The following is a 27,354-nucleotide window of genomic DNA, read 5'->3' on the forward strand; positions in this document are numbered from 1 at the left end:
CTCACGCTAACGTTTTCCAATTACTTTCCCCTGGGCTCTTTATTTTCAAATGCCTAGTTGGTAGGCTAGATTATTTGAGGTCAGGCATACATCGAGTCGAGGCATAGTCAACAACACAGCTTCCATGTATTCGTCTTATATCGGTTTTCCTTGTTCACCTTGTGGATTAGAATTGCTCTGATAACCTCTGGGATTAATGTTCTTAAGTTGAGACTTGTGTTGTGTTGTGGAGTTTGTTGTGATTTGGGAAGTAGGGTAGCTTGTTTAGAAGTGTAAATGTGTTTTCTATAGGTTTTGGGTAGTCCATCTTTAGGGGTGACTCTGCCGAATTTTTGGTAGAGTTATTCTTAAGGTGGGCCCCACATGCCCACCTCGAATTTTAAGGTGAAATCTGGGGCGGGTCCTGTCAGTCGAGATTACTTGGAACTCATGAGTACGGGTTTTAAAAAAAGAGTCTCGAGAATATTTCTTCTTTTATTGTCCAGGGGGACTTTGGGTTTCATATTTATTTTGTTGAGTGCTCAAATAATATGATTTTGTCATGAAGTGACATGTGCATCTCCCTTGAGGAAAGGATTTTTGAGATTCGAAAGAAATCAATGCGTGGGTTGTTTTCATTAATTCGAAGGGGTGGTTTTCTCGTGAGTAGTGTGAGTTGTTTGATTTATGTATTTGAGTTTACCAGTGTTCTAAAACTCGGCCACCCAGGCCACCTAGGCGGCGCCTAGGCGCTGGGCGTCAGCTCTCCGACTCGAGTAGTGTCAAATTGGAGCTTTTGGGCGGGCTGAGGTTGGGCGGCCGTTCAGGCGGCCTAGGCAGGCGACTAGGCGCTAGACAGTTGGCTAGGCAGGATTTGGGTGTTTTTTTCATGGTTAAGAAAGAATTAAGGTTGGATAGCCCTCTGGTCTGTGACACGAACTGACAAAGGTGAAGAAGACGAACTGGGTTGAAACTGAAGAAGAAGAACTGATCTCAAAAGTCAAAACGGCAAACTTAGAAGTGTTTAATTAAAAACAAGTGGGACACGTATGTGTCCTTTTGTCAGTTAATGAAAATATATGAATAAAAAAATGAGTAGGCTAACTTGATAGCGTGCATTACTGCACCACACCCAAAAAGAAATAGTTATTTATATCAAACAATTATTAGTTGCTCCTTTTTTTATCTATTCAATTGATCAATGTAAAAGAAAAAGGTTCACGGTACATAAATGTTTAAACTCATCAATTATGCAGCTTATTTGTTAAGTTATTAATTAAAATTACTAGTTTCCTACTTCAATATAAAACTATGGACTACTTTGAGTATTTTTAATAAATATTTTTACTCTATAAGTCTTTATATATTTATATTTATATAATTATATGTTATAAAAATAAAATTAAAATAAAAAAAATAAAAACTGCCTAGGCGTCTGGGCGCTAGTCCCCTGGCCATCTCCCGACTAGCGCCTAGCGATTTTTCGAACCATGGAGTTTACTCATACAAGCTTTCAAAAACTTACCAGGTTTGTTGTTGCAACCCGGTGCACTTTTCGATGGTATAGGGGTTAATCATGCAATTCAAGATAATCGTGGTTGAAGCTAGGATACTGCATTTGCAGCTAATTTTGTGCTGGACGTTGTTAAGACTTCCGCTATGTAGTAAGCTCTAAGGAGCATTTATGTTTTATTTTGTTATTGCAACTTAATTCGTAAACTTATGAAATGTAATATATGACTCTGCGGAGCGAGTCTATATTGACATTGTGTGTTCAGGACATCAGTATGTATTTGATTTAAAAGGAAAAAATTTTCAAGTATTTTGTATTGATGGCTGAACCATCACATCCGGTATAATTGTGGGATTTATATTGATTTTTAATAATGTTTAAAAATCGGGGCTTGACAGCAGGTCTTTGGTCAGGTTACTTAACCAACAAACATTTGTGATCATTAAATAAAAATCACATGGTAAAGAAATTTTTTCTTAATATTGCAGTGTTAGAATCAACATGGACTTGTCACACATTAACATATAGTAAATTGATAATTAGCTTAATGTCAAAACTAGTTCAACATGAACACAAACTGTAAATCAATATTGTAACTTAATGAAAGAGTGTATCAATTCATCAAGGTAAGTAATCCTATTCTTAGTCTGCAAGAAAGACTACAATGATGTGATACATTAAGAATCTAACTAGGAAACCTAATCCAATAAGGAATGCTTTAATGGGAAGCTTCTTGAGGTTAAGTCACCTATATAAATAAGATGAACTTGGTCCCTGTTACCACCACATTTTGCATATTGTTCTGTCCATTGTGAAGCAAGTTGGTAAGTAACAGAAGGCCATCTTCAAGTGATCATTGTTGTGCAGCTGCAGAAGATGGAATCCATGCTTGTGATTGTTGAAGGTAAGTCTTGATCCTTTTATGATTGTTGTCGAGTTGATGTGCATATGTTGTGAGCATGAATATGGTTTTACAATTGGTATCAGAGCATAGGCTCACAAATATGAATTTAGTTTTTGCTTGGCATGAAAATCGTTTTAGGGTTTTGCAAAACAAACACACACAAAAAAAAAAAAAAAAAAAGGATTTTTGCTTTACGGATAGCCTGTTAAAAACTCTAGGCCCAGTCACAGCACGCGGATATCCAAGCCCAAACCCGACCAAAACACGAAGAACAGGTGACCGTTGTATCACAACGGTCAGTTTTGATCAAGACGAAGGTTTGGGACTGGATTCGGAAACGCGCGAGATGTTTTCATCTCGGGAGGGGATTCAAAACCCTGATTGCTGTGAATCAAGAAGCCAATAGAGTCGATTGCTGCATTTGGACAATGAATTCACGCTTCTGCTGAGAATTTTAGTAGTAAATTGGGGAAAAAGCAAAATAAGGTTTTTCTGTGAAATTGGTTTCGATTCATAGCATGATAATAAAGTTTTTGGTTGTGCTGAAGAACCCTAGTTGCATTCCCGGCGTGCGTTAGGCTAGAGTAGATGGTGACCGGATGAAATTTACAATTTCTTGTTTGTACTGTGGTTTCTTGGAATCGAAACAATTGTGCTTGAATGTGTAGGTGTGTTTTGATATGCATGTTGAATTGATTGATGATATAGTATTGTATCTGTGATTGTGTAAAATTGTATGAAGAACAAAAATCTCCCAGAAATTGTTAACACATTGTTAAAGTTGACAGATACAAGAGCTTATTTTCTTACAAGGATGAATCTGGATAGAATATAAAGTAAAAGAGCTCGTATGTTTTGTGGTTTTCTGTTGGCATAAGTGATTATGATGCACAAAGCATCCTTCATTGATGATTGGCAGAAAACATATGGTATAACAAAACTGAAATTGTGTTTTGTGTTTTAAAACTATGCTTCAGTTTTATCTTCCAAAGAAGTGGTCAAGTGTGGTTTTAGAATACAAAACAGCAGTATGCATGCTTGATGAAAATAAATCCGGATACTTAGAAATTTTTCTTCTGTCTAAAGATGTGGATAAATTTCTTTGGATAACTTGTTTTCATTGAACATGACATATTGATAAAGAACTCCAGGATGTTATGCTTCTGCTCAAAAGTGTTGCTTAACATTGTTTTTGGTTATGGACTTATATGAATGCAAGTATGGATGATTAGGTTTTTTGTATGAACTTTCCTTGAACTGTTCTTGTTTTGGTTGCTTAAAGCTTAATAAAACACAGAAAACTTAAAGTTATTTTCTTTACAAATTGAGAACTCACTTGAATTTTATTCTTGCTCCTTAGGTAACTCCTACATGAATTTGAACAGTGTCTTGATGCTAACTGGAACCAACTATAGAGCTTGGCTAGACTCTGTAGAGAATTACATGGGAATGCATGAGAATATAGATTATGCTTTACTGAGGATAAGCCTGCAGAGTTGAATGAAAAGAGCACCAAGAAAGAAACTGATCTTTATAAGAAGTGGCATAGATCCAATAGGATGGCTAAAAATCTTATCTGTACCTCTATGTCCAAGACTGTCAGGGGAAGTATAGAAGAGCCTGAGCTAGTATCAGATTTTCTAGAACTCATAGGTGCTAAGTTTAAAGAAAGTGAAAAAGCAGAAGCAGCTAGGCTAACTAAGGAGTTTCATGATTTGAAGTAAACGGGTTCAGGGGGAGTTAGAGAGCATATTATGAAGATGATCAATATAAATGGCAGACTCAGGGAGCTCTTGATGGGGGTTAGGGATGAGCAGGTGGTGCATTATGCACTGCATTCCCTACCTAATAGTTTGTCACGCCCCGAATTTTGAATAAAGAAATTCAAATCCGAAACGCAAAAACTTAACCAAATGCTCAAAATACTTAGAAACTTTTTCAAATAAATCTGAGCAACAACAAACGTTAATAAAGACTCGATCACTTAAGTCTAATATCACATCAACAAGTGTATACAAAACTCGAGAGAACTGATATACAAATGTACACGCTCGCTAGGAGCATACCAAAAACAGCAGTACACTAACAAAAATAGGTTCTGAACCTACACTGCTGCAACCACGCCCTCATACTCAGCCCTGGTGGTTCTCACCTGCAGGAATAACCGCTACACCATAGAATAGTGCACCGGGATTGAACAAAACAAACCCGGTAAGCTTTTTAAGCCCGTATGAGTAAACTTGATTAAAATGACTCACGTCACTCATGCTTATAATTTCTCAACTCGTGAGATAAATTAAAGCAACAACATTTAATTCCACCAGACACAACCAAACATACAATTACACTAGGTAAACAATTAGTAATCCCTGCATAGAAAATTAGTTCAGGAGATCACCTAAATCACACAATCAAATCATAGCAACTCCTGCATATAACTTAGTTCAGGAGATTACATTAAAACAAACAATTCAAAATGCAGTAATCCCTGCATATAACTTAGTTCAGGAGATTACTTAAAATTCAACAATTAGAAGGAAAAGGAAAATCAATGAAGAAGTCCAACAACTTATACTAAAGTCAATGATCACCCATCAACTCCAAACTAAAGTCAATAGTCGATGTTCACCCATCAACTTTGACTAAAGTAGATGATCACCCATCAACTCCAAATACTCTTTTAATACAATTACATCAATCACTCACATGATGAATTGTATACCGCTACACTCATACAATTACATCAATCATCGCCACTTTGGTCACCACTTTGGTACTACAATATAAAACATCGCCACTTTGGTTGTCAGACCCGCTCCCGGATTCCAAGGTGGAATCCGAGATGGATCCATATAGACCAAGTTAGAGAAAGGTTTATTCGAAAGTTCGACATAACCTCCCCTAAAAATGGACTATCCAAAAACCTGTAAATCAACAATACACTTCTAATATCATAAATCTCCAATAACTCCCAAATATGACCCCTTGTCTCTCACAAAATCAACTTTCACTAACCATCAATGAATAGATAAAACAAAGTGTCTCGTCCAATATTTACATGCAATTTCAATAGACCTCAATTTACTTATGGCATCTCAAAGCTCCTCTAATTAACATAAGAACTATTACTAAGTAAACTATACGACTGATGTCAAAAGATCAAGAAGATCAAGTGGATGCATGCCTTTGACGTGGATATTGATCCGACCTCTGCAACGCTAACCTGGGCAAAACAGAAAACCAAAGAGCCCCGAGAAAATCATAGAAAACGTGAGACAAGCTCAGTGAGAAGACAAAAATAATTGAATAGAAAAAAAATACTTTCCAAAAATCTTATTTTCCTTAAAATCATTTTTCTTTCGTAAACCTTTGGCATGCAATTAATCACTTATAGTAAAAAGACAAGTTCAAAAGTTATAAGTCACGAATACTTTCAAATACCAATTTATAAGATAAACTTATAACAAGATAAACACTTTTCTTTAGTAAGGTCTCAAGAAAACTGAAGGTAATAACCGGCGAGTAACTCGATACTTGCTTGCAAGGGTAACCTAATCCAGGGCATCTTGCATAACTTCCAAAACTGAAAAGCATTACCAAACTTGTACCCAAAACTGGTCATACACCTACAATGATCTAAATCAAAATAGGTAGAGCGTGGCGGACAACTGGTCATGCACCCATGTTGAGCGAACTCAACATGAGCAGAGCGGGGGAGGGGGGAGAACTGGTCGTACACCTGTGCGCATCAGGCAGAGCCGGGGAGTTGGTCGTACACTTGTGCGTCTGCCGGTACACAAGCAGAGCATGAGGGTATACGTGCACGTAACCGGAAAACTGATGAAGTATCGTTGTTTCTTGCTGGGGTTGGGTACTCGTAAGGTAAGTTGAAATTCAATTTACTTTGCCAAAATAGAAGGTTCTTTCTTTTCGTATACGTAACAACACTTAAAACTTCATATCTAAAAGACCATCTGAAAAGGTTCTTTCTTTCCCGAAAATAAGCAATTTACTTCAAACATAAATTATAAAATTGCATCATGACCACAACAATTAATTTACGAGAAATCACAATAAACTTCTTGAATATTAAATAGATAATTAAAGAAATCAAATATCAAGAATTGAAGTAATTGCATGCATTTCTTTAAAACAAAGTCCAACTCACAATGAAGGGTGACTAGGTGAGTCCCGTCTCGGGAATGTCCACGGAAGTTTGCTCAACCGGATTACCTAGCCAATAATAATTTATAAATAAATTAAGCTCAATTCCGATAAACTAAGTAAAGAAACGTGAATGCATCCTAGCAAATCGTATCCTCTCTCTGACATAATGTCACCCAAGTCTTCCTATCATCAAATACTCATCTTAAGTCTCTTCCACTAGCTTCTCTCCAACTCCAACACCTCCAAAAACCATTTTTCCCAATTTATTCCCAACACCAAATTCTAATTTGTCATCCAAAATTCAACAACTTATACTTGGGCTAGTAATAACACATCCTAGGAAACATAATAATGCTCAAAAACACTCAAAATGGCCATGAAAGGTCGCCGGAGATGGCGGAGCCGCGGTGGCTCATGGTGGCCGGAATCCCAACTGCCAAAATCTTCAAATATATATGCAACATTATACTCAAAAGAAAGCCCATGAGATTTTGAACCACTTTATACCTTGGGGTTTCTCCAAAAAGTCGACGGTTTGGCCGGAAATCGGGAAATTAGCCAAGAATTATCAAACCTTCTCTCCTTCGATTCGTTGCACACAAGTGAAATTAAATTATGAAACTTATATGGATAGAAATCCCATGAGGAGAGGAAGAGGATGGTGTAAAAATTTTGGCCGGAATCGGCGCCGGCGACGAAAAAGGTGAACGGTGGTGGCTAGAGCTCGTTCCTTCACTCTCTCTCTCTCCTTGATCTGGTTCTCACGTGAAAAATGGGTTGGGGAGGGAGAGGATCTGATCTAATTAAGCTAGGCTGAGGCTTCCGTAAACGATGCTACCAACATGTTCCTCGAAAGTGGAATTTAGGCAATGACTTAGTGAGCAAGCCTGCCACACTGTCCTCAGATTGAACGTAGTTCACTTTGATCTTGAGGAGAGTTTGTTGTTGATGATTATCCTTAGTGTTGTCGCTTTTGATGTAGCCTTGCTTCATTCGTTCAGAACAAGTAGCATTATCCTAAATGCTTGAAGGCTCATCTGTGGTAGACTTCAAACCACAATTGTTCGAACATGCGTAATTATGGATCCAATCCATAAACATTCACGAACCAGTTCGTGAAGAGCAATAATCTCTGCATGGTTCGAAGATATAGCGACTAAGGTCTGTTCTGTAGACCTCCAAGATATCACGGTCTTTTCCCATGGTGAATACTTAACCAGTTTGGGAATGACCTTTGTATGGGTCAGAGAGATACCCAATATTAGCAAAACCTTCCAAACACATGTCGTTTTGGGATGGGGATAATAGACGCAGGCCAATGTTGGCGGCGTTCCTGGTGTATGATGGGTCCGAATCCATCTTCTCTCTGTAGGGATAGAACAAGCTCATATCAATCGTACATCTCAAGTATTGAAATATATCTTTTAGACCAATCCAATGGTATCGCGTTGGCGCAAAGCTATATCTAGATAACAAGTTCATTGCAAATGAGATGTCCGGTCTTGTGCATTTAGCTAAGTACAATAATGCGCCTATTGTACTTATGTAGGGCACTTCCGCCTCTAGCCCATCTTCGCCATCATCCTTCAGACGAAGAGGATTATTTTCAGGATCAAGACTACGGACGATCATGGGGGTGCTTGAAGGTTTGACCTTGTCAAAATGCCTAAGCATCTATCAACACGATGCTCAAGTTCCAAACCGAGACATAATCGTGTTCTCCCAAAATCCTTCATCTCAAACTCGGATTTCAAGTCTTCAACGGTTTCCTTCAACTTTTTAAGGGCTTCCAATGAAGATCATGTCCAACATGAACTGCGATAGAATCCGAAACTTGTTATGGAAATGCTTGGGCATATCCCTTCCCAATCAAGTAGTCACTTTAGTAAGCGTTTCAATCTTATTGTAAACACGCTCCGTGGTCTAGAGCCACTTGACTTGGGTAAATGAAGTTCACCATGAACCTTCATGTATATTCCGTATCTAGATCCCCATAGAGATACGTAGTGACCACATTTGTAAGCTGCATAATCAGTTATTCGGAAACTACCAAACTGACAGGGTAGTGGAGTGCAATGACATCCATTACGAGAGAATATGTCTCATCGTAGTCGAGAAGCCTTGCGCCATAAGGCGAGATTGCCATCTCTTTTTCTCATCACGCTTTCTAACGAAGACCCATTAGTCAACAGGTTTTATGTTAGGAGGTGTTGCCTTCACTGACTCAAAAACCTTCATCTTCGTTAGAGAATCCAACTTAACCTGAATCGCATCTTTCCATTTAGGCCAAATCTCTCTACGTTGGCATTCATTCATCAACGGAGCGTGGTTCGATGTCATCGGACTCAAACAAACTCATGCACAACAAAATGCGCAACTACATCATCAATTATGATGGAGTTTCTATCCCACGTCTCATGTACACTAGTGTAATTTTCATAGAGCTCTATATTCTCAGGAATAGGTTCTGACGTTGAGGCGTCCCCCAATGATAACCCTAACCCGGAAGATTCTCATGAGACGGATTTTGAGTGTCGATGATCCAAGGATTAGGTTGTGCCAAAGCATCCTTCGAAGCCACGAGCCTCCCACGCATCCTAGCTGGGGCCATGGCCTGTAACGCCAGAGTGCCACTCTCTTTGGCGTTGGCGCCATGCCTACCTCCGTGTAGGGTGGTGCTACGTCCTCTCATAGGGACGTCCATCCTTGCAGGCATGTTTGCAGAATATTTGTGTGATCTCGTCACTTTAACGGGGATCGAGATGAGACACAGTGGGGACAGGCCACGACATCCTGTTGTTCCTACTGAACATCCGTGTTCTTATCTCCCCCTAACGACGGGAATACTGTCTCATCAAAGTGACATCCGCAAATCTAGCGGTAAGGAGATCGCCTTGCAAGGGTATTAAGTGGCGGACGATTATTGGATTCTCAAATCCAACGTAGTTGCCCATTCGTTTGTAAAGACCCATCATAGAGCGCTGTGGCGGCGAAATTGGCACATAAATAGCTCACTCAAATGTGCATAAGTACGATACTTGTACCCAGTCACTAGCTGTAATGCAGAGGTAGATTGAGTGGCAGTGGGTCGTAGACGAATTAGCATAGCTGCATGTAATATTGCATCACCCCAAGCGGATATAAGGGGATTGGTGCGCATTACCAATGTCCTGACTACCATCGTAGTCGTTTCCGCGAGACCATTTGGGTGTGTTATGGGAATATAATGTCCAACATCAGTCCCAATGTAATACCCATCGAAAGTCTTCGATGTAAACTCTCTAGCATCGTCAAGTCCAATTGACGTAATAGGATGATCCGGGGAGTGAGCCCTTTGTTGTATGATATGTGCTAGGAGTGTAGCATAAGCAGCATTTACAAGTGGACAATGGCACAACATGTGACCAGCGTGTTTGCGTGTCAACCAACAGCATGAGATATTTAATCGTCCGCAGTTTGGTTGAAACAGTCCACAGAATCCCTATGGATTCTATGTAAGAACAGAATGAGTATTGTCATATCCTTTGCATAGGACAGTCTCAGTCCTAATGTCCCTAAGTAACAGGCTTTGTAAATGAGCGAGAGGCTTTAGAAGCAACCAACGAGGGTTTTGGTTGGGTCTGAGCGTCTGAAATGCTATTTGAAGCAAAGTTGGTGATTGCAATATCACCTGGGGCGCCATCACCATGATGTACGCCATCCATGGCGTCATGGATAGGGACTGTGCCAACCCTAGGCTGGTGGCGGACGGTGGAGGCGCCAGAGGCAGCGGCGGCGGTCACACTTAGTCCAGGAATCAACTTTTTATTCATGCTTCTTTGCGCTCGAGATAATTGATGTCCGTGTGAAGTCTTTAGTAGACGGACCATCATATTATGACTAGGATGACCTATCCTGTCGTGACAAAGTCTTCTATCGATTCTGTCGTTACCAACCCTTGCCATTTAAAGTAGTATGATTTCAACAGCCAAAAGGAAAAAAAGAACGCGCTGCACGCGACCTGTGAGCGACTAAGGGTTTATGTTCTGGTCTGGGGCCGCCGTCACGGTGGTTTCCGTCCGGTTTTCTGGTATTTCTGAGTTAAAATCCTGTTCTCGTCGTGTGGATTGGCTTGGAATGGCTTACTTCTCTCCAAGAGAAGAAGGGCGGCACCGAAGAAAGTAAAGGTGTTCGAGCGAGAGTTCCGTGTGAAGAGGGGCCGAAGGCGAAGTAGTGAAGTAGGGCTGTCTAATCAGATGTCGACTACTACTGGTCTTGTTTCCATACTATCCATGGCTGAAGAAGAGGACTTGGCTTGGATTCGAGGGCGAATCCTTCTCAAAATGATGCGGAGCAGTTCCTAGAGAAATTGGATCGGCGCAAGCATCCACCAATGCAATGTCAAAAAGACATTAAATCGAACTTCTTTTTAAAGGTTCTTGTCTTTCCTTTTTCATCTTGAAACGAGAATCAATAAGGGGAGATGTCATCTGTTGCGAGCAAGCAAAGAGCCGGACATCACTTCGTCCCCTTTCATAGTCTCTTTCTTCACGTCTAGCTACTTCGCCCTTTAGTACCATAGGTTCTTAAAGAAAGGTGTGTGACTTCTCATTTACTAGGAGGCTGCCGTTTGTTCTCATTGATTCGACTCGAAAGACAAAGAAACTATTCTCATTCCCAGAGGTTGGTGTCCCAAAGCAAAGGTAGGTGGTCAGTAAACCACGCATAAAGTGAGGCTACGGATACGGAGCCCCTCAATTAAGCCGATTTGGGCACCGGAGAGAAGGACCTAAGTTGGAGCGTTCCATTGAGCTGGTTGAAGTATTCCTTTTATGACTACGATCCCGCCCGCCATGTGTGGAATACCTATTAACATCTTATCAAAGCATAGATGGCTTCTGGAGCATCAAAATAGGCATCGAAAGACGGTACTTTAAGGAGAGACATAAGCTTTACAACGCGAGTAGCTCAAGTTTGGATAAAAAGGTGGGGCGAGAGGTTACATTCGATTAAGAACGAAAAGAGAGAGATGGGAACTATCGAACAGAGTCTACTTTCCTGGGAATTTGAATAGGAACCTAGGTTTCAATCATAATTCGACATTACTTCGAAACCTCTCCCCATTGGTCGAGCAACTAAACTACCTTCATTCGGCGCAGTGTTGTGACTTTGAAAGCCGAAGGTTGGGAAAGTTAGGGATCCACACGGGTTGAACGAAGAAAGGAGAGATAAAGACGATAGAGTCTACTTTCTCGTGGTTTAGAGAGGAAAAACTATGCGGTCATCATCTGATTCAACTTACCTTCTTTTTTGCTGTTCCATTACTACATGTAAATAACCACTTTTTGTATCTTTCGTCCCTTAGTAGGTTTGGAAAATCTCCCTAGATATTTGCCAAACCGCACAATTGGAAGGGAAAGTGCCAGGGAATCACGCAAAGCATTCGGGCAGTTGGCACTAAAAAACAAAGAACTCTTCTCAAAATTCACAAGTTGACCCGCATAGATGGAAAAAATATCCTTAGCGTAGTTTACTTCCTCCCTGTCAGTATTACAGAATAATATTTAATCATCGGCAACCAAAAGATGCGAAATGGCAGGGATCCTAATAAACCGACTCTTTTACCGGTTCCTATATCTTTGACTCGTCGGGGGCTCCCGCGGACCATTCCACCTTTCTATAGGTCGATGATCCGATCTGGAGGTCCGAAGGTGGTGAAATGTTACTTATCTTTCTTCTCTTTGTATAGGATCATTCTCCTAGCAAAACTAATTGATAAGACAACATTTTCATCGATTGTGACTCCTGTTCAGGACATGCATCGTGTCTATTCAACGATATCACGGATGAAGGAAAGTGTGGTGCCCTTGTTAGACCGGTACATCCCATGGTTTCGACGCATACTATTATACCAAGGTATGTCGTGGGAACCAACCTGGAAGACCGTTCCAACTATGTCACAGGCTAACGAGAAGCTTAAGTCAGGAACCTCTCAACTTGGGCTAGGCCCAAGTTTCATGGACCTTATAAGTCCTGTTTCCCATGCCTGATGTTTGAGATGTTAGCTTACGCGTTCCTCGTATAGTTTATTCACTCGTACGGTGAACAGTGGTCCTTTGGCATATTGTGGCCATCTCGGGTTCGCTTTGCGGGGGACAAGAACAAAAAAATGTTCTCGGGCTCTGATCTGGACTATTACGAAAAATATATTGGTCCATCACTGCCCCACCCGGAGCAACTCGAGATTCCGCCTGTAACTGGTCGTCTAGGTCAGACGATTGAGCAGGGCACCAAGAGGGGGGTATTCGCCATTGCCAATTACATCAATCAAAGACTTCTGAAGCCAATCATGGACTGGCTTCAGAAGGTCTTGCGACCTTTGCCAATGGACTGTACCTTTAACCAGCAGCGACCTCTTGATCGTCTAATTGGGTCGACATGTTGTCACTGCTTTGATCTTAAGTCAGCAATCGATAGATGGCCGTTATCTTTAATGTTCGAAGTTATGTGTCACATATTTGATCGCCGTTTCGTGCCGGGAGTTGTCAACTCTGCCCTAGGTGCAAACATATTTGATGTCCACCCAAAAAAATATCTTTGGTTGCATTTCCAAAATGTTCATCAATAATATTTATTTACATCATACATTTCTCATTTACACTAAAAAAATTAATAAAAAATTCAATGAATAGTAACTGACCGGTGGCCTTGACCCAATGGGTGGAAACATATGTCCAGTGGTAGTGAACAGTTTTCTAACCTAGTAACCTGGTGGCCCAATGGATAAACTTGCTTTTAGGAGATATAATTGGCTACAATATTACTTAATTAAGATAAGAAACATATTTTTTTATATTATATATCAAGAGAGTTTGACCAGCACTTGCTATCAAGGCCTACAAGTAATGTAGCATTGTCAGTTCGATGTGTTAGGTTTTACGGATATGCTCAGAGAAGTATATTAATACATATATACTGCACTAATGATTTCAATCAATACCAATTAAACTGTTTGTTCTTTGTAGATGACAGTCTGTTATTTGGCAAAGCTAATGCAGAAGAATGTATTGCCTTCAAATGCATCCTCTTGACTTATGAGAAGGCTTTTGGTGAAAAGGCTAGGTAAACTTCCAAAAGAGCAGTGTGGTGTTCAGTAAAAATGTCAATTTAGAACTCCAACACAACCTGGCCTCTATTCTTGTGGTTGAACAAGTAGAGGAGCATGATAAGTACCTTGGTCTACCATTACGGGTTGGCAGATCCAAAACAGCTGAATTTGCCTACATCAAAGAGAGAGTGTCCAAAAAGTTGATTAGTTGAAAGCCAAGATTCTTAACTGTGTTGGAAAGGAGATTCTTATCAAGGCTGTGGCTCAAACAATACCATTATATGCAATGAATTGTTACTTGCTTCCAAAGAGCCTATGTGATAATATTCATCATTTGTGTGCTTCTTTCTTCTGAGACGACACATATGAGAAAAAAATAATTCATTGGAGGAGTTGGGAAAGATTGTGTCAAACCAAACATGAGCGAGGTGTGGGATTTAAAAATCTTTATGCCTATAATATTGCTATGCTAGCTAAGCAGGACTGCAGGATTATCTCCAATCTTGAATCTTTGATTGCCAGGTTATACAAGGCATGGTATTTTCCACATTGCTCATTTTAGGAAGCAGAACCTAGAGACTCACCATCATTCTCTTGGATAAGCATTTTGCATGGTAGACCAGTGCTCAAAGTAAGAGTTCAATGGAAAATCGGAGATGGCACTTGTGTCAACATATGGCATGACAAATGGCTCCCACTATCTATACCAATCTCATTAGCAAGGCCGAAAAATACTAGCTTTCATAAAGTGGCAGACCTCGTAGATGAATCAATTCGGCAATGGAAATCCACGGTTGTATATATACAACTTGTTTCCTAACCATGTTGCAGAGAAGATTCTTTCTATTCCACTAGGAAGAAACCCTAGTCCTGACAAACTTGTATGGAGTCCGGAAAAGAAAGAGTATTACTCAGTTAAGAGTGCATATTGGATTGCAAGAATGGAGGTCATGCAGCATGTTCTAGCGTCCACTTCATCTGGAGATCCCTACAAGGAGTTATGGCATAGCATTTGGAAGGCCAAAGTCCCTGGCAAAGTCAGTATATGTGTGTGGCGGGCATGCAACAATTTACTTGCCACCAGGGATCGCTTACTCACCAAAGGATACACAGGTGAGGTACATTGTCTATTATGTCCTCATGGTTTGGAGGATACATCCCATCTTTTTTGCCAATGTCCTCTAGCCTCAACCATGTTGTCTGCTCCTCTTTTCAATCTCGAAAGTGAATTACTCTCGGTCTCAAACTTCAAAGACTAGATGCTTGATCGTGCCCTTACCCTAAGTGGTGAGATTTTTGCCAAACTAATGATGATTATCTGGGCAATTTGGAAGAACAGAAACAACTTGCTGTGGAATGGCGCACAACAAACAGTCCAGGACATTATTCTGAGTTGTTTTACATGGCTGGCTGAGTTTCAGAAAGCTAGAACTTCTTCTGGACATAAGCAGCGACAACCTCAACGTTTTTAGAGACTAGCAGCTCCTGGGGTTCTCAAAATGAACGTGGACATAGCTCACTTACCTAATCAGAGTCGTAGAGGGGTGGGAGGTGTGATAAGAACTGATGCTGGACAGGTTATTGCCGCTTTTGCTGGCCCTATTCCTCACATTGCTTCTCCAAAACAAAGTGAGTTATACGCAATCGGAGCAAGCCTTGATCTTTTGAACTCTATGCAAATACAACATATTGTGATAGAAAGTGACTGTACAGAAGTAATTGCTGAAGCATCATGCATGGACCATTCTCTCCTTGCAAATGGAGGTTTAATCGATGATATTAAGAGAGCTATGGCTTTTATCCCTCAAGTACAATTGAGCTATGCTCCTCATTCTTGTAACATGGTTGCCCCTAGATTAGCTGGTATTCGCTTTGATGCCAACCAACACTTAGTATGGTTCCACCACACTCCAGAATGTATTCAGGATGTGGTCACCTTTGATTGTACTCATCTTACCTAAAGCTTCTATCTATAAAGTTCGTTCTTTGATTCAAAAAAAAAAAAAAAAAGACTAAACTAACCTATAATAAACCTATTTACAATGTAGCCTCTCTAAAATTATACATTTATAATAGAATTGTGATTTAATATGGACGACTAATTAACTAGTACTGCAGTAGGTTGCTAAACTAGTGTTTTTATCTATATGTAATTATAATCGTGTTGTATATTGATAATGTGAATGTGATTTATTTTTTATTTTTTATGGTTGGAACCCAAGGGAGGCTTGGCCATCCTGCCTTTTTCACTAATAATTAGAAAAATACAACCGCGGGGAGTGGGGGGGGGAGACGTAATACCAAAACCCCATGAATGAAACTGAACAAGTACAACAAAAGCAATATAAAGTATTAATAATAAGAGCTACTACGATGTGGTTCGATCTATATGGTTGAACTGCTTTCATTTAGTATCATACAATACTGCTCCCAATTACACGAATTTTAGAAATAATTTTGGTAGCAGATAAAAGCAAAAAGGTTTTTTGTTGTATTCAACTTGATTGGAAAAAAAAAATCAAAATTTCATATTTTCTCTATGAAAATATGAGTAAAAAACTTCGTTGTCAATGGCATATAAATTTCACAGAAATTTTGGAGAAATTTTGGACAAAATTTCGATGTGAATTTTTAAAGGGCTAAATACTGTTTAGTACCCTGTGGTTTTGGTCGAACATCAATTCAGTCCCTCGGCTTTCAATTTCATCAAAAACACCCCCACACTATCATCTTCTCGTCCAATAGGTCCATCTGACTCAATTCCGTCAATTTCAGACGTTAAGTGCTGACATGGCATTTCCAACTCATCAAAAGTGGGGCCCACACGGAAGTGAAATTCCCAAACTGACCCTGGCTGACCAAATATGGAAAAATCCAAAATAAGTTCTAGAATTTGAGGTTGGATTTTCCATATTTGGTCAGCCAGGGTCAGTTTTAAAATAAATTTATTCCTTTCTCTTTTTTTTAATTATTCTTTATTCTTTTTTTTTCAAACATAAAGAAAGAAAGGAAAAAAAAATTCATTTTCCAAAAAAAAAGAACTGAGGGCATAATAGACATTTCGCCGCGACTTTAATTTAGACGGCAAGGACCTATTGGTCTGAAATTTTGAAGTACAGGGACTAAACGTGTGAAATTAGAAGGTCAGGGACTGAAGTGTTTTATGGTCAAAAGCTCAAGGACTAAACAGTATTTAGTCCTTCAGTTTTTGTCTAATTTTGTTCTAAGAGAAAACCCTAATTTGAAGAGGAGAAGACGATAGGAAGGAGGAAGAGCTTGATCTAGGAAGGATATGTCGCAGCACGCCGGTAAGTTTTTTTTCAATTAACCTTGTTTGATTCCTGTCAACCTTAAGTAATCCTTGTTTGCTTCAATTTGATGTTCGGACCTGATTCGAATGTTTTAAACCTGTTTGGGTTCAAGATTACATCCCAATCATCACTTTGATATATGCATCCCAAATCTCTCGTAGCAAGCCAATACTCCCTTCCATTCCAAAATTCAGATCGAGTAGAAAACTTCATAGTAATGAGCCAAGGTGGCATGACTTGAATAATCGTCCAAGAATTTGTGCTAAGAGTATAAACCTCCATTTTGATGGAACCAGGCAGCATCATCCTTATTACCTTATAGTCATTTAGATCTAGGTGGAATCCAAATAAGAGAGGGATATCAACATGCTTGGGAAAATAGTCCACACAATAATGATAGAATGGTGGTTGTGGAAGAGTCCTGAATTTCCTAACAGAGGGGTTCCACAACTCAAAACATCACAAAAGAGTGATGAAGTAATGAAGCAAAACTTTCACGTTCATTACTCTAGTCTTTAGTTTTTGATCGTTTTAGACGCCCAAGTTTTGGACCCAAGTAAACTTTGGGAGCTGGAAATTTGTATGCTAATTTACTATGGCCATGGAGCATGCAGAAATTTTCTTGGTTATTTGTTTCATAAGTTGCGTGCATGTTTATCCTGTTGGTGTGTACTGGATTAGATGGATGCATCATTTCAGCGCTTTAACCTTTTACCACGGCTATACTAGTTTTGTTCTCAACACTTGAAGAGGTGCATATTGTTTTGATATATATTAATAGTGGATGGTCATAATCAGATCCTATATGCCCAAGCCTTGCTTTGGGATGAGAAGAGTTGAGAGTCGGGTGTTTGTCCTAATGGATAACACTAAAATTTCCATGCAAGTATTTGTGTAATTGTGTCTATAAATCGTGTTCACTGTCCAACTCAATAGAATGCATGATTTCTAGTGGCACTTCCAAATATGTTGGTGTTATGAAATTGTTCAGTACTTTGTAACACCCCCACAACCCAAAACATGATATCAATAGAGTAATGAAGCAATGAACGTGAAAGTTTTGATCCTTATTTTTCACTTCTCAACTGCTTTCCGAGGTTACAAAATTTGAAAGACCAAGTAATCTCCTAATCTGGTAGTAGGTCTAGTCTTCATTATAAATCATGTAACAAAACAGACCTCATGCAAAGGCTTTCCAGGTTTGGTAGGATTTATGAAATCCGTGATTCCCATTGCTTGGCCTATGTTCACATTACGAAACTAGTACTAACTTAGCAAAGCTTTTAGAAATTAGAATCTAAATACCTTGTTGATTAAACAAAAAAAGAATATACATTTGATGAATTTATTGGGGTTAATATCAACCCCAATTATTTTAGATGCTGCCCTGGCTCTTCCTTAAATTGGTCTACTATGCATGCACATATTGTTCTCAGTACAGTAATTTTGTTTTAATAAAAGGATGCTACAGGTTTTAATTTGATATAAATAATCCATCTACAAATACCTTGAACTATATGTTGCATATTAGTTTGTAATCTTAGTTTGTGTAATTTTTTCTTTATTTCAAGCATGGATGGATCATATGAACCAACGTGAACAAAAAAAGAGGTCGTGGTCGGCCTCGAGGCTCAAAGAATAAACCTAAGAAATAACCAATAGCGCACAGGAAGTTACTACTAGTTACATTTTATCAGACTCTTTTGCAAGTTACATTTGATTGTTACAATTGCATTTCTTTATGTGTCACTTTGGGTTTTGATGGTTCAATTGAATTGTTATCGATAATGACAAACTCTAAGCCTTGTTTATCCTTCTCTATATGTCTGATGCTATTTTTTTTTTTAATATATATGACTTTTGTGTCAACATTGTTGGAATATATGAGTTCTGATGCTATTTTTTTTTTTTAGGGGCATTTCATTTTACACCCAAATTTCATTACACCTATTAGATTAAGTCCACCCATGATTTTTTCCTAATATACACCAAAATCTGTTGATTAGGTTGATTACATAAATAAATTCTAATTAATTAACATAGAAAATAAAACATATTTTTGTCAGAAATTACTGAATATGCCACAAGCTCTAAATTAAATAAATACATGCACTTGATGAACTAGACCCTTGATTGAAGCTCTCGTAATCAATACTTAATTCGAGGTTTATATATGATTTCTCTATTTTGTGGTTTGGTTTTTTGTATATAAAAGGTATGTTATCTGTTTCATATAAACACTTGAATGGAAAGCAGACATAGGTTAATAACATATTATACAGTTGTTCTATTTGTAATGTATATATGTTATTTCCAATTACAATCTAAAAGTTTTATCTAAAAAAGGTACCTGATCATTAGAATACTTTTTTTTTTCTAGATAATTTGATTTCATGTATGTATCTAACATATAGGAGGTTTACTTTTTATTTCTATATATTCGATTACAACCTAAATGTTGATAGTTTTTGTATAACATCTCTGTATTAGAATTTATTTTTATTTTTTTGTATCATACCTCTTTGTTAGGTTTTCTATTATATTATACCTATGATTGTATAAACAAAAGTATTATACCTACAATTGTGGTATACATCATTGCGTATTGATCTCTATTAAGCTTGAACATTTCTTTTATTTAAGCCCTATCGACACATACATATTTAGTAGGTACATTAGACATGTATTACTTGAGAGAATGTAAAAGGGCAAATTAGACATATATGAAAATAAGAAAAAATATTGATTATAGGCATACACTCTATATGGAAGGTCTATTAATGTGACTTGGGTGTAAATTAAAAGAAAAGTATGCATGGGTTTTTTCTAATAGAAGGTTGATTTTTTGGGTTTATATCTAATTTTCTCTTTTTTTTAATATATATGCCTTTTGTGTCAACATTGTTGGAATATATGAGTTGAGGCTAGCTTTGTTCTTACTGTGATAAAAGTACGGTTGGTTAGCTAATCTTTTTGCTTGTTTCAATGACATACTAATGTGGTGGGAGTTTTGGTTGCATATCCATGCCTTGTCTACAAGTTATTTTGTAAATAATAATTGCTGGCAAAGTGACTATGATAAATGCAGATCTGATGAGGAGCTCAATATGAGAGTCATGTAAATTAACATATTAGAAAAGAGATCTGATTTGTTATTATAAATCTTACCTGTCCTAAATTTCAAATCTTTAAAGAATATATGGTTATCAGAGAAGGGATGTTTCATGTTAATATGAATGGAGATGAAAGCAGTTTATCAGAGTATTCATATACAATCTCTAAGGAGTTGAGCATCAAAGCAGAGGATATCTAACATTGAAAGAAAGGAATTTGATCAGATTCAGGATATATGGAACTACCAACGAATCCTTTTGTATAAATCTATCATTCATTCATAAGATTAGTTTCATCAAAAGATTGAGGTCACAAACACAATGAGCATTTCAATCAGAAAAAATGACAAATACGAAACTCCCAAAATGACGATAGAATTACAAAGTCTGAGTCAGTGAGTTGTGTATCTCAAGCCTTCTTTTTCCTGCCCAGCATAGGTCTCTTGCCAATCATTGAACTACTCATCCTGGAAGTTGTCAGCAGCCCACGCAGTATGGCCAAAACACCCAACCCCAGGAAAGGGAAGTACGTAAACAGCAGCTTGTCAGAAGCCTTGCCAGACTGAATCAGTTCTGATAATATAGTCACATGAAATTTCACAAAAGCAAAGAATATCAAACAAAAGAAAGTTGCAGAGATAGACAATCCAATATGAAACAGAATTTCAACAATTCAGACTTTAGAAAATAGAAAATCTCCATCCCTCACAACCCAATTTTAAAATTTTCATCACTATAAGTGTTTTAAGGACAAGTTGGGGGCTTAAACACATTTCTTATCCGGCAATGTTGTTTTGTTTCTAATCCAATGCATACCTAAAATGGGGATTCGAACATAATCTGACATAAATGCATCATCAGAGGTTCAGAGTGAGCTGACAGCTTTTACACGATTTTGTTGTTACAATTTAACTGATGTTAACAGCAGGTGGAAGTTTACAGAATTCTCTTAGCTGGCTAGTCTGTTTCAAGTTTCAACCAATGTGTAATTTTCAGGCCACACTGTCTCATAGCATGAGTTTAAGTAAGTAACAAGCTTTACATCAGTTGCCTGAACCTAAACAGCTCCAAAATACCCAAACACTATAAAAAGTCACTAACTTGCAAGATCTAGAACAGAACTTAAAACTCAATAAAACAAGGAATTAGGTACAAGTAAAAGTAAAAAAAGAAAGCTGGAAAATTTACCATGGAGGTGAAAACAGAGACGCCATAGATCAACCAGGTGGTGTTAAACCAAGACTTGGAGGCCAAAATTCCGTACAGGTTGGCAAGAGCAAGAGGCCACTGAAACAGCAGCTCAAGCCACAGACGATCCCAACGATGAAATGAGGCTTCTGGGTCATGAGATAGTCGCCGTACTCACGCGCGTACCAATTCTTGAGCTCAATCAAGACGCTTGGGAAGAGGCTCTCAAGCAGACACGTCTGCGCGTCGATTAACGGCGCCGCCACAGTGATCACGACGAAGAGGACGGCGCCCACAAGCTTTAACCCGATGGTAAAATAATAGTAAAGAACCCAAATCGACTCTCACCAACCCGATGAAAACTTTAGGGTTTGGGAATTCTGATTTGGGGGTTTTGAGGCTTCTTCGATTAGATTTTTGTAAATTCAAAGACAAGAGAAACTAAGGATGGAGAGAACTGCAGCGGAGAAGTGATAGCGGAGTGATGTTCAGGCCTCCATGGATCTAACACGTTAGAATTTCAACTATGGACCAAGAAGGAAGAAGGAAGAAGAAAGAAAAAGGAAAAGAAAGGCAGATAGAGAAGACCCGTCCCCAGTTCCAAAAAAAAAAAAAAAATCACTTGACTAACCATGTTCTCTTTTGATGGTCAATAGTAGTAATTAAGGTTGTAATTTTGATAATGCTTCAATATTCCAACACAAAGTGGTAGAATTGATGATAGAACGAATTATTGTAAAAAGTGGTAGTCAAGTTGTAATTAGTGTTAATATTTCACTATAACAAGTTTGAGAAGCGTTTTACCAATAAAACAACGAATTGTGGTAAAAAAAGGTAATTTAGTTGTATTAAGTTGTAATACTTAACTATTACAAGTTTTCAGAACCACTTTACTAATAAAACAACGAATGGTTGTTATAATGGTAAAACTTCATATATTTAAGTAAATTTGCGGTGAGTCCTTTACGGTGTAATAAGGTTGTCTATTTTGTAACTACTGTCGTTTTGGAGTTATTTACTTATTTGACAATATTTTTTTCTAGATTTTACAGCAATTGAGGTCCAAAGTAATAACCAAGGTTGTATTTGTGGTAATTCTTCAATATTACAAGTTTAAGAACCATTTGACCGGTGAGACAAGGAATTGTTGTAGAAGTAGTAATCAAGCTCTTACTTGTGGTAATTTTTTATATTACAAGTCTGAGAACCATTTTACTAATGTGACAACGAATTGCTGTCAAAGTGGTAAAACTTTATGTATATATTGTAAATGAGGCACGAGTCCTTACTTGTGTATTAAAGATCTATATTTTGTAATTTAATATTTTTCTTGTGTAAATCTCATCATCCATGAGATAATTACTCGTTTGACAATGCATTTTACTATAAATTACAACAATTGAGGTATAACGTTGTAATTATGGTTGTTTTCATGATAATTACTTGAAATATGATCCATTTTACAAAAAAAAAACGATCACTTTACCACTGCTACAACAAATATTGCTTTGTTTATATGGTAAATATATAATCATATTAGACCTAAAACTTTTCAAGTCCTTATTCTTGTAATCCAGTCGTTCTTTTTGTAACTAGAGTCCTTTCTTTTGTAAATTATATCATCGATGAGACATTTTACAACAAACAACCACATTGGACGTATTTAGTGATAATTATAGTTGTAATCAAAGTAATTACTACATTTACGATCTTCATTACAAGTTTTTGAATGATTTACGTATAAAACAATAAATGAGTACTCAATATATATGGTAATTTTTTTTTTAAGTACACATGTCAAATTATAAGTGAATAACCTGTTGACCTGTAAAACAGGTTTCACCAACTAATTTAATTTAATATATATTTATTAAAAAGTTGATGTATGACAAACATCAACACACCTTAGACTTCCCCCAAACTCTATGGAGAAAGTGACAATTCAGTAATTGAGCAAAACATCCTTTTGGTGTCTTCGCACAATGTATGGGTTTAGAAGTTTTATGTTCTTCTTTTTTCACTATCTTGATTACAATGGGTCTGTTTATTTGAAAATCAAGACATCTTCAGCTTTTAACGTTTTGCCCCCATCCATTTTCATCTCTCACGATTTTCTTGTTCTTTATTTTTGTTTTGTGCATGAATTCATATATGTATTTCTATTACTGTTACATTCATAAGATTTTTTTGTTGTCGTTAAGTGGGGGAGGGGTTAAGAATAGTACAATGGATTTTTAGAGGTATGAATAAAATCTTCCAAAAAAAATGGTTTTTATTGATTTTATTGGACAGTGGGCATTTTGGGAAAATTAGGAAGGTGTAGATAGCATATTGGTTATTTGTAAAAGTAAATTGGAGGTCTATTAAGTAGGGAGGTCCAAATGCCAATTTTGGAGGTATGAATAGAAGCTCCCTTAAATTAAAGTATTGTAATTTTTTCATTTAAAATTAGAGTATTGTAATCGTAGGTGGCAATCTATGATTGGTGTACCGGAAGAGGAGTGAACGAGCATGTTCACCTCGAGGATGGTTAATTTTAGAGTAACCCATCAATCCCTTGAAGGAAAATGATTTGTGGCCTCAATGTGGCCTAAGATTTATGGCCTCAATCTTAGGTGTCATGCCATGTCACCTACACATGTCACTTATTTGTTAGATCATGTTATGTAATTCCTAAAAAAAAAGACCATCTTATCCTTCCAAAATCTAATGACCCTAAATTAGCTTGGCTTTTTTCTAAAAAAAAAAAATTTATTTTGGCTTTTTTTTTTCATTTTTTCCTTTTCATTACACTCATGCTTCGATTTAAACAACAATTTTTTTTCTTCAAACAAGAAAAGAAAAACTTTCAAGTAATTCAATCAATAGATTTGCACATACATTCGAACAAAAGATTTGCATAACACATATATATAAATTCAACCTTTATTGGGTTCGTGCAAATTTTGAAAATATAATGTGAAAAATATATATTCATATGATTATTATATATTCTTTTGTTCATTTTTTTCTCTTTATGTAGCTAGGGTTTAAACATTAAAATTGAGTTTATTATTTTTTGTTTGTTTTTTCCCTAATATTTAGATTGTAGATGATAATTAATGACTGCTACTAACATAAAATTTTTTCTTACCTCTTAATTTAGACATACGTATTTTCCAAATTCAATTTATTAATGCTTTTTTTGGATTTCAATCAATATTTGGAAGAAAATTTAATGCCTATTTCTTGACACCTAATTCAATATATTAATGCTATTTGGAAAGAAAAATTATAGGTAAGAATTTAATTAAATGAAGAAAAATATTGGTCAAATAATTTGTAGACATATCTCTTAAATTAGTACATAATTAATAGTTGATATTTTTTTCATCACCTAATTAAATTCATTAATGTAATTGATTCACCCCCTAACGTCTAAAATGAAATATAAAAGGGTAAAGTTGGCGTTGCAATAGTATGATGTGGCAAGATATATTATGTGGAATTAAAAAAAATTTACATTTGCTTACATGACATGATATCTAGAATTTGAGGCTACAAATCTTAGGCCTGATTGAGCCCCCATATCATTGCCCATCCGCTGAATATAACGTACACAATAGTAAACCTGCTAATGAATAAGTTTCCAACCCAATAAAGCCGCAAAACCTGAGTGTCTGCCAAGCCTAACTTTCCACATATGACGCGGTTTGGTTTGTGTTATCTTTCTAGTCGTCTAAAAGTCAAGTCAAAATAGAGAAGAGCTATCTCAAGTCATCTTGTTTATATAATCAACACCTTTCACATATTGCCAGGTTCTGAATTGAATAAGACAGACTGATGTTAGTTATTTGCCATATCATTTCTCTTCAATTCCCCTTCAGCTTCCGAGCATTTGATCCTTACCTAGCTAGGAAGTCAATCCCATGACATACTCACATCAAGAAGACTTAAACAATTCCACAGCAGCAGGTTTATACATTGGTGGTCATTGAGTCAATTAATAGTTTAATCTAATTGGTGATGACTGACTTACTACTATCTTGTCTTCTCTGCTTTGGCTACGGTTTTCTACGCGCGAGTCAATTTGACTCTTATATATCCCTAATTACAAATTTAATATTTTATGTCCATGTTTGAAACTATAATGTAAACCCTCATGAAACTTCTTAGTTTCACAGCACCTTCTTTCCAGTTCACGCGCTTCCTCCTTCTATATATAATGGTTAGATTATCAACTACGCCATGCACACACTCTCTCTCAGTCTTCAATCTCATACTCCAATTTTCTAACCTCTAGACCTATAATCAAGTGATCAATTAACACCATGGTCCGCGAGAAGAAGCTCGTCGATGAAGTTTCCAGTTGGCTTAGACTCTACGACGATGGCTCAGTGGACCGGACATGGACTGGACCACCTCAGGTGCAGTTCATGGCCGAGCCCGTCCCACCACACCATGAATTCATCAACGGAGTTGCCACCAAAGATGTCATGGTGGATGAGATGTCCGGCCTTCGCGTCCGAACATATGTTCCGGAGAGAAAGCCGGAGCAGGACGATGACGAGACTAAGCTACCGGTAATCCTTCATTTCCATGGGGGCGGCTTTTGCATTAGCCAAGCCGATTGGTTCATGTACTACCACATGTACGCTAACCTCGCACGTGCAGCCAACGCCATTTGCGTCTCCGTCTATCTACGCCTTGCACCCGAGCACCGTCTCCCAGCTCCGATCAACGACGGCTGCTCGGCCCTCCTCTGGCTCCGCTCCTTGGCTCGAGCAGAGTCATACGAGTCGTGGCTGAGTGACGATGCTGACTTTTCCCGCGTTTTTCTCATAGGAGATAGCTCAGGTGGCAACATAGTCCATGAAGTGGCCGCTCGAGCTGGGAGGCTTGATTTGAGTCCCTTGAAGCTTGCCGGAGGGATTCCGATCCACCCGGGTTTCGTTCGAGCCGTGAGGAGCCGGTCGGAGCTGGAGCAGCCCGAGTCGCCGTTACTAACCCTAGACATGGTGGACAAGTTCTTGAGCTTGTCACTGCCGGTGGGATCCACCAAGGATCATCCGATTACGTGTCCGATGGGTTCTAGGGCCCCGGCGCTGGATAGCTTGAAGCTGCCGCCGTTCCTTCTGTGCGTTGCGGAGAAGGACATGATTGTGGACACGGAGATGGAGTACTTTGAGGCCATGAAGAAGGCGAAGAAGGATGTGGAGCTTTTGATCAGCCCTGGAATGAGTCATAGTTTTTATCTTAACAAGATTGCAATAGATATGGACCCGCAAACGAGTGAGCAAACTGAGAGTCTGATTTCTGGGATAGTAGAGTTCGTCAAGAAGCACTGAAACTGTTCATTTTAATATACGCTTATTTTCTTGTAATTTCAATTAACTTTTGAAGTACCTGCATGCTCTGTAAAATAATATCAAGTGTAATACATTTTTTGACCAAATCTTTTCGCCAATTTTTTTTAATGAGTATAGGTAGTCACATTTCAGTAATGAAAAGCTACGAGCATTTGTTGATTTCCAGCGACATCGTGCAAGTATAACAATAGTTTGATCGTAGAAGATCATGCAATAATTCAGTGATCTCACAGTCACAGAAGAGAAATTTCTCTTGCCAGTGGGTGGTTGTCTCAGTAGGAGGAGCCGATCGAGTTTAGGTTGGATTGCATGACCAATGAAATTTATTTTTTATTTTTCATTTATTTATTTATTTATTTATTTATTTATTTTGTGATCGAATGAAACACTTCATTAAGAATAAATCGGTTACAACTAGTTATAGAGAAGCATACTGCCCACACTAGATTCACACTAAAAGTCTATATTGACACACTGATAGAGTCAAAGAGGCTTCGAATTTAAACAAAGAAAAGACTAACTAATTTTCAAGGCCTCATTTGCTAAGTGATGAGCAATTTTATTGCCTTCTAGTTCACTCCACAAAGTACCCATTACAAACATGAAAAGACTTAATTTCATCAATGATATGGCCCTCAGGACTTAAATCAACTGAACTATCAACCAATGTACATGTTAATCGGTTACAATGAGTTATGGAGCAGCATACTGCCCATGTACACTGGACTTCACAGTGAAAGTTCA

The 27,354-nt window shown here is 37.9% G+C and overlaps 1 protein-coding gene and 1 long non-coding RNA gene across 3 annotated transcripts; one reads left to right on the forward strand and one right to left on the reverse strand.

The window, feature by feature from the left end:
* Positions 1 to 5,401: 5,401 nt before the first annotated feature.
* LOC133718340 (uncharacterized) lies at positions 5,402 to 7,329 on the reverse strand. Of its 2 annotated transcripts, XR_009850260.1 has the most exons (3): positions 7,071 to 7,329; positions 6,565 to 6,629; positions 5,402 to 5,619 (listed from the first exon to the last, which is right to left on the reverse strand). It is a non-coding gene; the product is annotated as an uncharacterized LOC133718340 (long non-coding RNA). The 2 variants fall into 2 exon arrangements; XR_009850259.1 differs by having other exon boundaries at positions 5,402 to 6,629.
* An 18,150-nt stretch (positions 7,330 to 25,479) lies between these two features.
* On the forward strand, positions 25,480 to 26,696 carry LOC133715908 (carboxylesterase 15-like). The gene has a single exon (XM_062142599.1). The coding sequence runs from the start codon at positions 25,573 to 25,575 to the stop codon at positions 26,587 to 26,589; it is 1,017 nt and encodes a 338-aa protein (XP_061998583.1). The 5' UTR covers positions 25,480 to 25,572; the 3' UTR covers positions 26,590 to 26,696.
* The last annotated feature ends 658 nt before the right edge of the window (positions 26,697 to 27,354 follow it).

This window comes from Rosa rugosa, chromosome 6 (assembly GCF_958449725.1).
Source record: "Rosa rugosa chromosome 6, drRosRugo1.1, whole genome shotgun sequence".
Classification (NCBI taxonomy): domain Eukaryota; kingdom Viridiplantae; phylum Streptophyta; class Magnoliopsida; order Rosales; family Rosaceae; genus Rosa; species Rosa rugosa.